The sequence below is a fragment of the Lepisma saccharinum genome, chromosome 3 (genome assembly GCF_977018435.1).
Source record: "Lepisma saccharinum chromosome 3, izLepSacc3.1, whole genome shotgun sequence".
NCBI classification, from domain to species: Eukaryota; Metazoa; Arthropoda; class Insecta; order Zygentoma; family Lepismatidae; genus Lepisma; species Lepisma saccharinum.
Window position 1 is genome coordinate 51,873,529 of NC_139231.1, and position 18,963 is coordinate 51,892,491.

General features: G+C 38.9%; 1 protein-coding gene across 2 annotated transcripts in view; it reads left to right on the forward strand.

Annotated features, from left to right (window-relative positions):
* Positions 1-18,963, forward strand: part of LOC145985027 (furin-like protease 1) — an 844,450-nt gene that overhangs the window by 780,951 nt on the left and 44,536 nt on the right. For both annotated transcript variants that reach the window (XM_083118535.1, XM_083118536.1), the window contains 3 exons: positions 15,081-15,246; positions 15,836-16,008; positions 17,909-18,118. In XM_083118535.1, coding sequence (XP_082974661.1) covers positions 15,081-15,246; positions 15,836-16,008; positions 17,909-18,118 — 549 coding nt within the window. The remainder of the gene's footprint in view (positions 1-15,080; positions 15,247-15,835; positions 16,009-17,908; positions 18,119-18,963) is intronic.

Below are 18,963 nucleotides of genomic sequence, written 5' to 3' on the forward strand. Positions count from 1 at the left end.
GATCGTTGATTTAATCACCTCGATCCAACGTTCAATGGAATCAAATAAAAGGTAAATCCCCTTCCCAGTAACTGCGAATATTTTCATGCGGGATTTTTTGTCGAATGTTTGGAGAAGCGAACAAAGGCGCCAAATACGCATTTTTATACCGAATTACCCTCCAATCCATTCACACCGGATTAGAGAAAACGAGATTCGCTGGGTTCAGTATATGGGGAAATATAGCTGTTTTTGTTTCCTTTCAACAGTGACGTAGGGATAGAATTTTGTTCGGATGGGCTGAAGGGTGAACGAAATATTTTCGGATGGGTTTTGCTTCCAACGATGGTCACAGCTAGTATTAAGAACTCTTTATTCCTCTCTTTTTCTTTCCCTTTTTCTCTTTTCTTTCTTACTGTGTGTCTAGTTATCCTTTTTTTACTCTCTTCGCTCCCCTGTTTCTTTCTTTCTTTATATTTTCTTCCCATCTTTCGTTTTCTTATATTTCTCTATCTCGCGCTTCACTGTTTTCTTCTTTCTCTGTTTCTGTATATTATCTTTGTATATTTCTCCCTATTTCCTTCTTTCTCCGTTTCTTTATATTTTCTCTCTTTTTACTCCTATTTATCTAACTCATGCTTCCTTTCGGTCTTTCTTGGCCTCCTCTATGACGCCCGTGTTCGATCCCAGGTAGATGCACAGTGATTCGCATCCCATGTTAAACTACAGGTAGAGCCAGCGTATTTTCGGAACAGCTATGAGGTTTTCTTATGCACAAGCTCGAAGCGAGCCCTGCAGCTGTGGGGGAGGAGAAACAAGTGATGTTAGCGCGCGTTGTGCAGTGTTGCAAGTAAACGAAGGAACGGCGGCTGACAGTGACACAAAGCAGACATCTGACTATAGAAAGGCACACGCAAAACAATTTAATTTAATAAACTTACCTTGTGTATTGTAATGCCGCAAATGGCATGATGAAACAAAGTTGGTTTTATTCCAACTGCTCAATGCCATCAAGCTCGGAATCAGAATCTGTCATGTCGCACGAATCCTCACCGGCAGAATCGTCTGCACTGCTACTGCTGTCACCAACACTGAAAGCGAGACGTTAAATTTCCGGTTCCAGCAAACATTCCAAACGAATGTATTCTTCCTCAGCCTTTTTGACATTGCAGCAACAGGGCTCCCATTTCTTCTCGCCAATTTCGGCAAACACTTCCTTGCACAGTTCCCAGACGTCGTTCAATTTGAAGGTGACGTTGCAATTGGCAACCTTTTGTTTACATATCCCCCAAATTTTCTCAATTGGGTTCAAGTCGGGATGATATGCGGGCAAACGAAGGACAGTGTGACCATGCTCACTCATTATGTCATCTATAACGTAAGACTTTGCTTTTGGTTTGTGTAGTTTTATGAGACTGTACAGTTCAGGTTAAACATATCATCAGTAAAAGGTATCCCGTTTTTCAATAACCAGTCTTGCATTTAACTTTTTCTACTATTAGAGGATGGGCTTCTTTCTTTCTGGACATTGTGATATGATGCATTGTCAATTACTAATACTGAATTTGGTGGTAAATTTGGTATTAGCATTTCGTGTGTAATCCATCGCGTGTAATTGTTGGAATTCATTTCTGTATGATAATCACCAGTTTTTTGACTAGACTTGAATATCAAAAGGGCGTTCGGGATAAAGCCATTGTGGGTGCCTGCATGAACAATAATCAGGCGTTGCCCTTTGGATACTGGTGATTTTAGGCCCTGAACAGTGTCGTCACACCATGCTTTGGATGTTGTGTAAGAGGTGTGGATGTATGTTTCGTCGGAATAAATAATAGGACGCTCTTCCCTTCGATATCTACAAATTGCACGCAGATAACTTGTTCTCGCATTGCAAATATCATTTCTTTCAATAAGTATGCGCCTATTACTCTGCACTTTCTTCCACCTGAACCAGAGTTTTCTAAAAATCTTTAACAAACTAGACGCCTGCCCTTTAAACCCCATTGAAGTCTTTAATTTAGCGAGCACAGATTTTACTGTAGGCACTTGTTTGTCTGTGGTATAAAATTCGTTTATTGTCCTTCGAACAACGCACATATCGAAATCTTCAATATTTGTACATGGTCGCGGTCGGTTTTTATTTCTACGTGGCGTGCTATATGACGAGGATGTTCCCGCATTAACCTGTGAACTTTCCTTTTTAATTGATTTTATTGTATTTACAGACACACCAGTCGCAGCACAAACACGGTCCATCACTTTCTTCAGAGGCAACTTCAGATCCTTTTGGTCGGCTTCCTCCTGCATAAATTTCAATAAGTTCGCGACAACTTCATGCGTTTGTCCCTTAAGAGCCCGTATCACCGCTGGTGACGATACCTAAAAAATAGGTTCTTGCGTCGACGTTCTGTGTTCGAACAGTCAAGTGTGTGGCTTTTAAATTTTACTGAGTTAAAGATCAAATATGAAATTTGTTATGTTGCGAAGCTTTTTTTAAATACATTATTTATTACGTAGTTATCTCAATTTCGTAAAATTCACTTGCTCGCCAATTGTATGTAATAACTTAAATCAACATTTTAAAGCACAAGAAAGCTTCAACTGTTCTTCTACAGCAAAGAAATGAAACTGATCTTACAGAATTTTCTTTAGAATGTCTGTAGCTTTTCGACGTACAGAGCAATGTACGTAAATTTTAACTTCGACTTTTCTAAGCTGGTCGCGCTAGCCGTTTCCCCCTCTGTACCGCTGGCGCTCCTATTGAACCCCCCTCCTCACTCCTCGGCCGTCCCTTTTTTCTTTCGCAATCGGCCGTCCCTTCCTCAAGTGGCAAGAAAACCGCATGCTGAGAGCTAGGAAAAGAAAAAAGAAAGCAGGGAAAGGTTTTGGGGGAGAATCAATGGCTTGGGCGATGCTTGTAAACAGTTCTTCACTACGCGATATCCTAATACTAAATCACGATGGGTTTGTAGTGCAATGACAACAGTGAAGGACGGTGGATTTCCCCAGTATATTGTTCACAAATGGGAAGGGCTGATTGTACAGACTGAAGTACACCTTTACAAAAGGTTTGCCGCGAAAGAAAAATTGTGCCAAATTATAACTTTTTTTGTGAGAACACGATAGTCTATTACCAAGGGATTATTTTTAGGGGGAAGGTGACTTTACTCAAAGTTTTTAGGTAAATATTATGTAAATTCTATCTGGTGGTGGATTATCAACCAGTCACGCAAATGAATGACTTTTTAGCTGTCGATCATAAACAAGTTCAATGAACGTTCATTGTCAGTTTGAGATATTTCTGAGGGTCAATGGTAAAAAAGTACTTGATGATCTGTTATGGAAATAGTGGTATTTTTAAACATTTTGAACGTCCGTTCAATTTAATTTCGATTTGACTCCTTTCATGATTTGTAAGTAGGGGGATAAAATATATTTACTTAATACTTTACTGCGTTATTTTTTCACCAATTACATATATATATTACAGTCAGACCCAAGGATAAATCGCAACATAAGATAGTTCTGTGTCATCATATACAAAAGTACTTTTAGGCATAGGTCTTATGTAAAATAAAATACATTAATTATGTTGTTTTTTCTTTTCCAAGGACATTATTTAGTGGAATAATATGACAGACTTACTACTGATAATGACCATACAAAACACACCATAAAAATTGCATTCACTTTCAACTTTCTGGGTCCGGCCACCGTGAGGGAGTGGTTAGCACATCGCGCTACGACGCCAGGGCTCCTGGGTTCGAAGGATACTCAAGACGGAATTAGTTTTCACGTCCATCTTTCATTATTTCCTCCAGACGGCCAGGATCACCTGCAGGGGGCACAGAGGGGCAATTGTCCCCTCGACTTTAAATTTTTTACAAATAAAAATACATTTCGTAAAATTTTCTTTCTCGCTTCGCTCGCGGTACCTGCTTTTCTTGCAGTCTTGTCAACTTCCGAGCCGTAGCTATGAAGTAGCGGGAGTTGGTCCTGGGAGCCGAACAATCTGATTGAGAAAAATTGTAAAAGAGAATACCATGGCGTCCCATGAAATGTTTTGTGCCCTATTAAATCAATACTGTTTTCAACTTTCAAAAATGTGGATCGAAAAATTTTCTTGCTCGCTTCGCTCGCAGTTTGGCAGTTGCTGCTATAACAGTTTGATTTGGAGGAAAACGAGCGCTCACATTTCAGAGACAATTTATATAATTTTTGCTGTTGGTTTGTTAAGGGGCGGATGAATAGGTTACGTAATGTATTTAAATAATATGTTAATACTTAGGTATATATATATACTGTGTATATATAATATACACGCGCGCGCACGAACACACACACACACACACACACACACATACATATATATATATATACATATATATACAGGGTGACTGGTAATTAGATGTATTCCCTGAAAGGGGTTAAAGTAGAGACAATTTGCAATAAATTTGACCATATGATACCCCGTCCGAAAATTAGTAGTTTTCGAGATAATCGAATTTCAATTGTTTTTTTAAAAAGTGACAATTTTCCACATAAAAAAAAAGAATTGAGAAAACACTGCTCATTGTATGGAACTTATTTCAGAGTTTTGTGATAGCTAACAAATAAGTGGTTCGTTGAAAAAAAAAGTTTTTCCCAAATAACAATCACATGTAAGTAACGGGTGGGTCTAAACTTACAAGTGATGATAAAAAAATGCACTCTTAGTTTACTTGGCAACGTATTAATAACAAAAATGGTATGACACGAAGCGTACAAATTACTTAAATTACTTCCTTGTGGCATCTGCTATCCAACAAGCTACAAATGTTGCTAACATTCACATTTGTGTACAAGAAATAATACTTCATTCATCTTCGTGTGAATGGAATCAATGAACAATACAATTAAAGAACATTACACGTCTGGCTCAAAGTGGGCACCTCCGTTACGAATGCAGGCACGCAGGTTTTTACGGACATTTGGTCTCTTAACTCGTGATGTGATGGTGTCCTTGATGTGTTGACCAGCTGTTCAGATTCTCTCCCTGAGCACTTCTTGCGAGTTTACCGGTGTCTTGTCATGTGGCTCCAAATGTAAAAGTCGAAAGGCTTCAAATCGGGGGATCGAGCCGGCCAGGGAATCGGGCCGCCTCGGCCAATCCATTTCTTTGGGTAATTTTCATCCAGCCAATGTCGCACGCCCAGGCAGAAGTATGGATGGGCGTAATCAAGAATCATTTGATCGAGCCATTTTTCCTGCCCCAAATCTTAAATGGCATCACTTATGAACATTTTTTGAGGAACGGAATGGCAATGTTGTTGGAGGATGTGCCTCTAGCTACAAGACGTGACATGATTTATCAGCATGATGACTGCCCAGCTCGATCCCCCGATCGATTTGACGCCTTGCGACTTTTACATTTGGAGCCACATGACAAAACACCGGTAAACTCGCCAAGAAGAGCTCAGGGAGAGGATCTGAACAGCTGGTCAACACATCAAGGACACCATCACATCACTAGTTAAGAGACCAAATGTCCGTAAAAACCTGCGTGCCTGCATTCGTAACGGAGGTGCCCACTTTGAGCCAGACGTGTAATGTTCTTTAATTGTATTGTTCATTGATTCCATTCACACGAAGATGAATGAAGTATTATTTCTTGTACACAAATGTGAATGTTAGCAACATTTGTAGCTTGTTGGATAGCAGATGCCACAAGGAAGTAATTTAAGTAATTTGTACGCTTCGTGTCATACCATTTTTGTTATTAATACGTTGCCAAGTAAACTAAGAGTGCATTTTTTTATCATCACTTGTAAGTTTAGACCCACCCGGTGCTTACATGTGATTGTTATTTGGGAAAAACTTTTTTTTCAACGAACCACTTATTTGTTAGCTATCAGAAAACTCTGAAATAAGTTCCATACAATGAGCAGTGTTTTTTCAATTCATCTTTTTATGTGGAAAATTGTCATTTTTTTAAAAAAACAATTGAAATTCGATTATCTCGAAGACTACTAATTTTCGGACAGGGTATCATATGGTCAAATTTATTGCAAATTGTCTCTACTTTAACCCCTTTCAGGGAATACATGTAATTACCAGTCACCCTGTATATCACATCAATGCAAAAAACTCAAACAGTGAGATAAAATGAGTTTTTTCTTTCCCGATCTGACTTAATTTTCAAGGCTTTTGCCCCCCTCCCCTTATCAGAGGGTCTGCGCACGCCTATGATGTTGGTACCTTCTTCTAATAATAAAAAACAAGTTAAAATAACTTTAATATTAAATTAATAATATTAAAATATTAATTAATATTGTTATCACATGAATGGGAAAAGACGGCATAAGAATAGGAATATAACAGGATGTATTCATTATCTAGCTCATGAATAGTTAAGATCGCTTCAATTTGTATAAAAACAACTGCCCTGGCAAGGTGATTGTGAAACAGATAAGGAATTGAATATTTATTGAATAACGAAAAAGGATGTTAGATCCATTTGACGAAAAGTAAAGCTTTTAATTTAATATTTAAGCATATTACTTAGGTAGTGGTGTGCATAAATCTTCTTTGATACAGTCATCCAAAGTTGTATGACCCCAATGTAATCCTTCCCTTAGAATAAGTTTGACGGAAATACACCTCTCTCGATTATACGACAGATGCTAAACAAAACAAGCATATTTACATTATTTAATTTTAGTACTTCGTAAGTCTCTCGTGGAAGATTCGGACTCCCATTGTACACAAAACGTAAAGATAACAAAAATGAAAGAACAGAAAATTTGCTAAATTATGGTTTTTGTTTGATAGAGCTACCATCAATCTTAATTGAATTAGAAATATTCAAATATTTTCCTTAATTTTTAGAATTAGCGTAAAAGTTGGTTTCTGACACAAAAAACAGCAAATATGTAAGAAATTATGTAATTTACGTCCTAAAGTCACTGAACGAAATTCTTAGCTTATGATTTCCTCTTGAGATTGGTTTTGTTTCGTTTCGTGCCTTTAGAGTCAGAGGTTGAGGAGATATGTAGTTTAATGCAGAGTCATGTGTTTCCCTAAATTTACGTGTTCCATTTCCTATGATATTGGTTGATTGATTTGCTATATTTTACTTGCACTTTTGTGCCACTTTTGGCTAATTTGCGAAGATGGGAATGAGTGATGATATGATGAAATTGATGAATGGACACGCACAAAGATCCATGCCCAGGCCGGGATTCGAATCAGGGATCCCTGGCGTCGTAGCGCGATTATGATATTGATGAGAACGTAATAACGTATGGTGAACAAAAATGCACAAAGTTTGCAACCCTGCGGAACTGGCAATATTGAACACTGACACACCATTTGAGCTGTGTTGGATTGTACGTCTACCAGTTATGTAGTGTGAAGAGCAAGAGAAGGTTGGTGTAAAAACAAGTCAGTATGGAGCTGAAAGAAGACGACCGTCGGAAAATGATCGTGCAATATTGGACAGAGAATCGTGATGTTCGAAAGTCCGACCTTGTGAAACATTTTCAACGTGTAGGATTTTCCCGTCGTACGGTTTATAATATTGTGTCACAACTGGAGAAGGGAATCAATGTGGAAAGGAAGCCGGGCAGTGGACGGAAGTCGAAGTTAAATGAACCCAGAGTGTTGCAACAACTGCGACGTGTTACTGCAGGTAAGGTGGCAAAATCCTACCGTGAGTTGGTAGGAGGTTTCAGTGTGAATAAAACACAGTGAAGAAAGCATTACAGAAGATGGGGATACGGAGATATAAACGAAAAACTATGCCAAAAGTGACGGAGCAACAAGTTGTTGTCCAGAAACAGCGTTTCCGAACCCTTGTGACAAAAACGTTCACTGTAACAAATGACGTGATTTGTATCATGGACGATGAGACTTATTTCACCCTAGATGGCAATGAGTGGCAGCCGAAAACCTACTATGATCCTGGAACTGCTGCCGTGCCCGATCCAGAGCGTTTTGCTGCCAAAACTAAATTCCCACAGAAGGTGTTGCTATGGCTTGCCATGAGTGAGAAGTGAGAAAGGACTGTTGAAACCTCAGTTTTTCAAGGCTGGCCTTGCACTCAACGCCGACCAGTATGTAAAGTTCTGTTTGCCTAAAGTGAAGCAGTTTATCAATGAATACCATCGTGGGGATAATGTTGTTTTTTGGCCAGATTTAGCCAGCTGCCATTACGCTGCACAAAGTCTTGCGGCCATGGAGCACTTAGGTATCCCTTACATATCCAAAGAACAGAATCCCCCTAATGTTCCCCAACTGCAGCCCATTGAAGATTTCTGGGCAAATTTAAAGCGGATGGTGTGTGCCAATAATTATCAACCACGAACCGTTGCAACCCTCATCCAACGGATCCGCAGATGCTTGCGCGATGTTGATCCATCAACATTTGCTCCATCTATGCAGAAAGTGCCCCAAAATTGTCGCAAGGCCAGCAGACTCGGTGTGAATGTGTTTGTTCATTGATGTTCAGATACCATCCTTGTATACCAACCAGCATACGAAATACATCTGTGCGTTTTTGCCCTTGACCACAGCGTTTTCTTTTTGTGCAAATTTATTTTCACCATACGTTACATTGTTTTATGCAGTGTTTCGTTCACGAGACGTGTGTTACTTGCATGTTGTTTAAGAATGTATGCACACAAGGGCGGCGATTAGGTGTCTTAAGTGAGCGGGGGGGAGGGGCAAGGATAGTTTACTTTCTACTGACTGCAATTAGAGAGAAAACTATTGAAAATGGAATTCGGGCAGATGATTTTGGGTCAAATCCACTGGTAGACAAGGCTTAGCATTAAGAGACCATAGTGCGGGAACAAGAAGAGTGTATGAGGGGGCTGCTTCCCATGCCCACCCCCATCCATAATCACCGCCACTGTCAATATATTGAACCAATATGATATGGTAAGATACGGTTCTAAACCGGTCACTTTGCCTTAAAGTCCATTGCAGAATTTTTAGTAGATACCTGGTGCCAACATGTTCAATTTCATCATTTCCTCTACATACAGACGTGCACTTGTAGCACAGGTGTTGCCCCTGATGCAGCAAAAGGAGAACATTTGCGTAACTGATTCAAGATGTAAATCCCACTTCCCAATACGCTCGGCTTTAATGAACTTTCCGACAAATATTGAACATACTAATGTATTGCAGCCACAGAGTAGCAGTGTCCTGGTATCTTTCAGAGTTGAACCAAATGTAGATAAAGATTTTTCAGCACCTCAGAGCTTGAACATACATTAGAGTCTACTTCTGAATTGAGCAGGCCAACTATTTATTGAACGTATCTAAGAAATATATATATAATATATTTCTTAGATACGTTATAATATAGTATCCCGTCATTATTTTTATAAATTGAGTTACAAGCGGGTTACCCGAGCTGTGTTCGGGGTTGCAATGTGTAACGTTAAGCGGGTTGCCCGAGATAGGTTCGGGCAGGAAAGTTTATTCCAACTTCAAATCGGGTAACGCGAATTGTGGGTATTGTTGTGTACACTATGCGGAATCCGATGCGCAGTTGTTTTTGAGAGAGAGAGAGTAACTTAAACCTAAATGGTAATTGAAACTACTGCACACATAATTTAAAGTAAATCGCATGTTGAATCTTAGACTCCAGTTCAGCGAGCCCCCAGTCCGCCCCTGTCCCAGAGGGCACATGGCTCTGGACAACATTTTAACATTATAACATTACATGTCTTGTAAATGAGAGAAAGGTGAATGAACACACAAACATTCAAGCAAACTGTACAAAACTACAAATCGAAATGTATCTATGTATGTACTACTGTATATCCATTTAAAGAAAATAATTCCCCGCTACGGGTCCATAGACTGGATCTGAAATGCACAAAAAGGGGTTAATCAGAAACTTACTTCTCTCCAGCTACATATAACATCATTTTTGTTATTCGATAAATATTCAATTATTCATCTATTTGACATTAATTTAATTTGCCAGGACACTTGTTTTTATGTAAATTATTCCGACCTTAACTACAGGTAAGCTACGTAATGAATATGCGCTGTTATATCTCGATTCTTATAGGTTTTTTTACCTATTCGTGTAATAATAATATAATATTACTTTATGTATTGCAATTAGTATTAATTTGAATTATAAATTAAAATAATTATAAACATTATTATTTTGTTATTCCTGAGTCACATGGTTCGGACCTCCCCCCGAAACATATTTCTAGATACGTGCCTGTCTCATAGTACAATCTATTGGAAACGAGATGTAGCTTTCGTGGTGGTTCTGTGTGATCGAATTCTGCTTTCGTGTAGGGAGAGATGACTATTTGATTTTGCTCGCGAGGCCCGCCCTCTGGCCTCACACACATTTAGCCTCAGCCTCAGGCTGAGGCTGAGGCCCGGCCTCCGGAGGCTGGTTAACTCTGGGTAGACTAAGAAGTAAGTGTCATTTCAGTGAAAATATTGGAACATTTCGCGGCGCAGGCGCGCACACTTTGGGAACCACTGGTATAGGTTGATTGATTGATTGATTTAGTTTATTTTCGCGTTTTGTGCCTCTTGGCTAATTTGCGAAGATGGGTATGAGTGATGAAATGATAAAATTGATGAATGGACATTCACAAACAACCAAGCCCGAGCGGGATTCGAACCCGGGACCCTTGGCGTCGCAGCGCGATGTGCTAACCACTCGGCCACTGGTATAGGGTAATTTCTTAAATAAGATTGTAAATTCTCTCCCTGATGGAAAGGGTAACTTCTCACGCTATAGAAGTTACCTTTCCTCGGTCTGGAGGGAAGGTTGTCACACTGGAGAAGGCATGAATTTTTTTTTTCGGTGGTGGGAAAATTTAAACGAACGTAACCATCACCATTGCCCTAAAAGTCCCAATGATCACAATTATTCCTATCGGTACATTTAGCGCGGGAGGGTGAATTCAGTTACGTGCTCGATGCATGCTTAAATTTTCCCTCCCCGCGTCCAACCCACCCTGAACGGAGAGTAACGTTCGCATTTCATTTGACTAATTGCTAATTAAAATTTCGCTAGTGTTCCCATTCCTTTGAGAGCCACTTAAAGTTCTGTTGGTGCGAAACGGAGCAAGTAACGAGGGTCCTTGCCAAATGGAATGTGCGTGTAGCTCCGAAAACGCGGCCATTCACCCAATTTCCTCTGCGAGAAGGATTCCTGCTGTGAAATGAGCTAACCAAAAGAGACTGCGCTGTTTCCACTGCGATACCGCATGAGAATTGAAGTTGCAATTGGAGATGTTCAGAAAGGCACAGTCATTTGTTTTAAAAGACCTAAGGTGACCTGATTGTGCCTGGCTTGCTGATGTATGGAACGGCCAGTTCGGCCATACATACCGGCAGGCTCGTGCTCAGGTAGTTCGTGCCGTAGATTAGACACACCCAGAAAGTTGAATGAAACGAGAATTTTTCTTGTGATTTTTATTTCGATTAAGACTTTCCAATGATAGTTCAACATAATTTAACGTAAACGTTGGAAACTTAACTGCAATTCATAAGCTTCCATGTGACGTCACCCAACCGTTAGATCCACTTTTAAAATCCTACCATACAGCTGTGAAATTCACGAACATGGTTGTAAATCGAGCCTGCTACAAAATTGTTTCTGTAGCCAAGTGGCATTCAGGAAAAACTACATTTCGATCTGTTTGTAAGAAATGTCAGAACCTACAATATTTTATCATATTTTCCTTCATCCGATGTTATACATAATACGAAATCAAGACCAGTGAAAGAGGTATAAGGTAAACCGGGGCATTAAGGACCACCAAATTGCTATTTCATTGAAGAAATTCATCAGGAGCTGTACAAGAAAACACAAACAGGATGCATTCTGGAATGTATATTTTCTAGTTTACATTAATGACAACAAACGAGTAGGAATATAATGCAAAGGCAAAATCAACAATGAATTGAAAGGTAGGTTGTATGGTCCCAATTGCCCCTTTGTTGGGTAATAAGCACCAGCCAATGGGGTATGAAGGACCGGCCCGCTTTTGAATGGTACGTCCGTCTTTTTCGAAACACAATAATCTTGAACTACGTCACACAAGTCTTGTTTGTTCATTCCAAAACCCCACTGAGGAAATAGAATGAAGCACTCCTCTAATTGTGATTCTTCTGCAGCTGTTAGTGCAGTAGACGTTCCATGATGGCGCTTTTAACTTCATACAGCCGCTCAGTAGTTCTTTGTGGCGTTTTCGCGCGTCTGCCTTTTGGCTGGTTCCGTTTCCCGGTCTTAACTACGCAGCTTACATGCCATTTGTGTGCAGATTACTATTTACACAAACAAAAAAGGATCACAGGCCGTGCACACGGCTGGTGCACTTGCCGCTTCGCATTTCTTTGCGGTTTTTACGAAATTCTAGCACACGGTCCTTAATGCCCGGTGGTCCTGACATAAACTACGAGTACATGGAGCACGTCACTGTAGGTAGTGTGTATGTGTGAAATTTACACAAGTTTATCTGTAAGTCATTTAGGGTTCCCAGATATTTCAGAATAAAATATGGGACATATACACATTCAGAGGGAGTATGAAAGAAATTGAAACCCCGTCCGCCATGATAATAGCACTCTAAAAGGTCGAAGGTCAATTATAGCTCAACCAAAACGAGACAAATCCCGGCAAACTCGTGAACTAAAGTAGACAGTCATTTGTTTCCTACTCACTTCCGCTGCGCTTGTGCCCTCGTGTTGCCACATGCATAAGTAACTTCTCTCGCTTGCATCGTTGCCGAAAACTGCAAGAACGTTAAAATATTACATCTTTTCTTTCGCTGTGTGTGTGTGTTTTTCATAAAGATACAAACTCTTGCAACTGAATAAAGGTGACAACGACGTATTAAAGAACACTGCATATTTTGGCAGTGCAAGGGCATGGCAAGGAGTTGATTGAATTGTCCATGCTCCCTCCTCTCCTGACGGTTGAAAATTCGGCTACAGCGCCAGAGGGGTTTTCTCTTCTTGGTCAAGCTTTTTTATAAACAACGAGCTAAAATATGTAAATGGAGAAATGGGTCTCTTGGTGGATGAAAATTGAAACTCCGTCCTCCCAAGATATGAGCACCTAATAGCCAGTGTCAATTGTAGAGCGAGTATTCGACGATAATGATAATCGCCATGATTTCCAGCAGTAGTGTGCCGGGGCCCCCGTAGCGGAGTGGTTAGCACATCGCGCTACGACGCCAGGGGTCCCAGGTTCGAATCCCAGCTTGGGCATGGGTGTTTGTGAGTGTCCATTGATCATATCATCACTCATCCCCATCTTCGCAAATTAGACCAAAGTGGCCTGCATGGAATAGAGAAGGTGCTGGCCAGGAAAATGCTCCTAGACAAAATAGAATTGGTAACCAAATTCCAGTGGCGTAGCATGGACATTTCGGGTGGGAACGCCAAGTCCGAAGGAAGAGTCGGCCCGGCCCTTTCTTGCTTAATAATTTACTTATGGTATTAGTCGCCACAGGTATTATTTGCCTGAAGTAAGCTGGGTTTTCAATAAAACATCATCATTGCATGTTTTAGCTAGAAAATTAGATGACTCACTATGCCACAGATGTTTTGAACTCTGGTGTTCTATACCTTTTTTTATATCTTTCTGCATGACGCAAGTCATTAAAAACCTACCTGAATCACAAGCGCCTCTGCACAACAGTAGACGTCATTGTTGTGGGCGATCCAACTACTGATTGATTTGGTTTATTTTACTTCGCTTTTCTACCACTTTTGGTTAATTGCGAATATGAATATGAGTGATGATATTGATGAAGGGACACTGACAAAGAACACCCGTGTTCACGCCGGGATTCGAACCAGGGACCTCTGTCGTCTTGGCGCACTGTGAAAAGCAGAGTGTATGATCCAAATATTCTACTGACGTAACAGTGCCGATTAGTAATTCAGACCACTGTTTATTACATCTTGAGAATGCTGATAAACATTTTAAAATAATTTTCTCCAGAGACCATTCGATGTTAAGAGTTTTCAAATGAATGCTAAACATTTCCATTCACACAATATTAAGTAGTTAGATAATAACGAAAAAATACAATAAAAAAATAATAGTTTTGCGGGTTAAGTGGTAGAACAGCCACAGGCTGAATTTCTATCACGAGGACTTCACCAACTTATTTGACAAAAACTGTGTTGATCTTTTAGTTTCTAATACACATCGCTGTTCGTGCGATAAATTATACAATGCAGTGGCCATTAAGAAGCAGTATATTTGAGATTGGTAAAGTTACGTCAGTCAATATTGCATATTGTAGCATCACATATGAGCACGAAGAGTGAAGAACTGGGTAGGAATTCTGCCGCTGTCGTCTGCTTCAGAAGGCAGGAAGGGTCACATGAACCAATCACGGTAGACCTCTCATACGCTGGCGTAAGAGAGCCCATTTACGCGCGTGCTGTAGAAATGGAAGCTTTCCCTCCATAAAGGCAGCAAGGAATATAGGAGTCCTGTATGCCGAACCTGCTCGGCGTCCGGCCGGGAAAGGCATTGCAAAGAGATGCTAGAAGGAGTGTTGAGAGTGGAGCGTTGCAAGCAGATCGCGAAAAATAGCCATTATAATGCCATGAAGGTCAAACATATATGAAATTAGTCACGTTTTACTTTATAATCAAAGCATTTAAGCATTTTTGAAATTTTTAATCTGGGAATGCCGGGCATATGGGCGTACTATAACGCTACGCCACTGCCAAATTCCCAGGGTCAGACAAGTTACGCAGAACCACAGAAATGGTTATCCCAATTACAACAGGTGGCATAATCCTCTGAGAAGGGATGGCAGGAACAACTACGCACGTGGTTCTAGATCTGATCCAGAAGAACCATTCCCGTGACTCTTCGCGTAACGCCGAGCAACAGGAAAGCGTCGACATTTCAAGATACTTTTGTTGGGCACCATCAACTACTACAACTTCCAATTTACCTTTAATAGTCATCGTTACCATCTTCTAGTATAACACATATTTTTTGTTTAGTATAATTTACTCTTAAATCTACCACTAATTTATTGTGTAACCTGTATCTATTAGCTGCTCTCCCTGACCTTTAACTATTTTTTTTCTTGCAGGATCCACAGGCAAGTTATGATGTGAACAATCACGACGAAGATCCAATGCCGAGGTATGACCTCATTGACTCTAACAGGCATGGGACCCGGTGTGCAGGGGAAGTTGCTGCATCAGCAAATAATTCCATCTGTGCTGTGGGAGTTGCTTATGGAGCAGCTGTAGGAGGTAAGCTTCATATGTCCCTTGAGATATCTACAACACAGCACAACTATTTGCATAAAATAATTTCCCTGATGTTTTAATCTCAAGTAACCTTAACCATATGTACATTAATTGGAACTGAAATGTCATGGAAATGGCATCTGGTATTTAAAAACATTTACTTTCTGTTTCTAATTATAGTTTTCTGGTTATTTTGCATCACTTTTCTACCTCCTGGGCAATGTGACAACGAGGATGAAGATGAACTGATGAAATGGGTTACGGGATGAATCTGGGGCATCTGGTTTCATAGCATGCTATGCTGACCCAACTCCATTAAGGAGATAAAGTATTGCCCTTCATCATAATAAAATGGAAGAAATATTTATAAAAATACACAGAGACACAATATTTTAAAATAGCTATATTTTGTCCACTTCATGTGGACATTTTTCGTAGTTGAAATTGAATAAAGAACACCTTCATATCAATGTTGAAAATTTCCAAACAACATGAACAAAAGGGTGGTATTTTAAAATGTCGTGTTGTTGTCATTTAGGTTTATTTTGTGATAAAATAGTTGTTAACTACCGTGTTCTATTCCTTTTACTAGGTGTGAGGATGTTAGATGGGGATGTTACAGATGCTGTGGAAGCTCGCTCATTAAGTCTAAATCCACAGCACATTGACATCTACAGTGCTTCTTGGGGTCCAGATGATGATGGGAAAACAGTTGATGGGCCTGGAGAGTTGGCAACAAGAGCATTCATTGAAGGTGTTACTAAGGTAGGTTAAAAAGAGTTGAGCAATAAGAACATTGAATTTATATTTTGTATGAAAAACTATGATCCATCTCAGATATTTTATAGTCACACAAAGGTTATGTTATCCGTATACCTCTGTAGTTTTAAAAATGTGTATTCCACTCAAGATAATATTCCAATAAATTGATTGATAATCAAGGGGTCCAAGGTTCGATTCCCGGTTCAGGCACATGGCACAGTGGTTCGGATCCCACTTTAAAACTGTAGGTCCAGTCCTGATTAGCCTTACTGTGCATAAAGTGGACTTAAAACAACAATTCAATCAATTCAAATCCAATAAATTGATATATTACATCTTGTTCTCAAACAAACATTGCCTTTTGTTCTGTGACTATGATACGTTCAGTCCTGTATTATTTATATATTAAATGTATTATTATATTTATTAATGTGTCGTTGTATTATTCTTATTATTAATAACTCAATAATGCTCAGCGGTGAATGATGAGACTCTGTGAAATACAGACTCCTCTCAGGTACAGGGAGTTCTCTCTCTCTCTCTCTCTCTCTCTCACATGTACATCCAGAAAGTGTTAGGCAAAGACAATATTCACAGCACAGAGAAATGAAACCACACTGCTGCAGTAGATAAACTAAAAGGTTTTATTCTTTATTTATGGCAATTATAATACAAATATACTTGAGACGAAGGCGAGGATTTCGCTTTGTCGATGAATTGACTCAACTAAAAATGCATAAACTCAATGCGTGGCTATTGGCATGCCTATGATCACATAGACCTAGCTTGCACCCTGAACTACCACACCAAGAGATATGCAATAATAACTGAGCCAATATTTACTCTTTAGCCTTTTATTCCAAATTAATCATTAGGCTAGCTTTATTTCTTAACGAATAAATGGTTGTAGTATTGTGCATATCATCAATGTATGGCCATCGGCATACCTATGATCACATAGGCTTAGCTTGCACCCCAAACTACCATACCAAGATGTATGCACAACACCAAGGAGTTCTTTTTAAGTTTAAAAGCTTTGACGATTCCTGGCGAAAGTGTGCTATTTCTTACATGATATCCTCGCTTTTATACTATTTTCTGGAAACAGATTCAAATGCAGATGAATCACTCACTATCTACAAAAGGGTACTATCAACAAAACTAACATCTATACATGTTTAGAAATACAACTTCACATAGTGCACTCTCGCAAACATGAAGATACATTAAACTACTCATAACAGAGCATAAAATACAATAAACATTAAACGAAAGATATACATTACAAACAAGGTGCAATATTACATATAATAACATGGAAATTACACTTTCTTTGCTCAAAATAAATATATTAGTGACATATTTTAAAGTTGTGACGTCACATAAAAATATGGATCATATCAAGTATGTAATATTTGGAAATCAGAAATTTCATTATAACTTAAACACACACACATATTTGTAACTTCATGCAACTCAAGATGAATCATATAATTTTGAAATATTAAATGTGTGAATATGCTAGTTAAAATAAATGTTCATGTAGAACCTTTCACAGCAAACAATAGACCTTCGTGCATGTCATTCTGTGGATTGAATGTACACAGAAACTCTCCAAATGTAAAAATGCAAGAATTATTTGATGACTTGTAATTATTATGTGAATTTTCTTTAATCAATTTTTTATTTAATCAGACTGCAAACTGTGTCTTAATTATTTATTTTAACTTCGTATCTTCTTGTACATCTTATATTTTATATGCTCAACATCAGCAGCATTTCATTCCTGTGATGAACACAAATGAACATGAATATGCACAAAATAAGCATGGTTTTATTAATTGTAATCATATTTTCACCACTCTTGTCTCTAATGTAAGCATGAACTTCTTAAATATTTCAGGGGCGAAATGGAAAAGGATCTATATTTGTATGGGCATCCGGCAATGGTGGTAGGGACCATGATAACTGCAACTGTGATGGATATACCAATTCCATATGGACATTATCAATTAGTAGTGCCACAGAAAATGGCCTTGTACCATGGTACTCGGAAGCATGCAGCTCTACATTAGCCACTACCTACAGTAGTGGTTCCTCAGGAGAGAAGCAGGTAAGAATGATGAATATTGAAAATTAACTTTTGGTTTACAAGGCAAATAAAGAAGAAGAAACAAAGTAGAATGAAAGATTGGTGTCAGTGAAAAATACAGAGTACTGAAGGAGTGTGGAGTTTTTCATAAAGAAATTTAGCCTTATTGAAGATGAATTATGAACCCAACAGCTAAGTATAAGAACATGTTGGTACAGTCATCATCAATTTTGTACTTGCTCATTTGTACTTGCTCATAAATTTAGATTTAATTAATGTCAGCTTTTCTTGTATATGTTATTTTTTAAATTAATTTCTATCGTTGATATCAATTTTCCTCTTTCTTTCACAAACCACCATAACTTATGTGCACAGCTGGCTCGGGACCATTTAATTGAAAAACCAGTAAGATGTTATTGACTTTCTCATTTGTGAGCATCATCTTCCCTTTACTAGTCTGCTTCCCCTTTTCGGCCCTCTTCTCCCTTGTTTTTGTTTCAAAATCCATATTTTACCTAGTGTTCCAGCTCCTTTAATCAGAGTTGAGCTTTATACAAACTAATGGATAATGTTTGACTTAATTTGTGTGTCCAGATAAGTCGTGCAAAATGAATTATTCGCACATTTGATACCAAACAGTATAACAGTTCTATCAATCTCTCTTCTATCCAATAGTTCGTTATCAGTAGAGCCTGGAAGTTCAGGCATTTATTTTTGTTAAAATAGGCAGGCAAAAAGGCATTTATAATGTGGAAAATAGGCACTAAAAATGAAAAAAAGGCAAAATAAACCGAAAAAAGGCACATTTGGAAGTCGCTTACTTTTATCTATAATTTCTGGCAAAATATTAAAATTTATATTGGGAA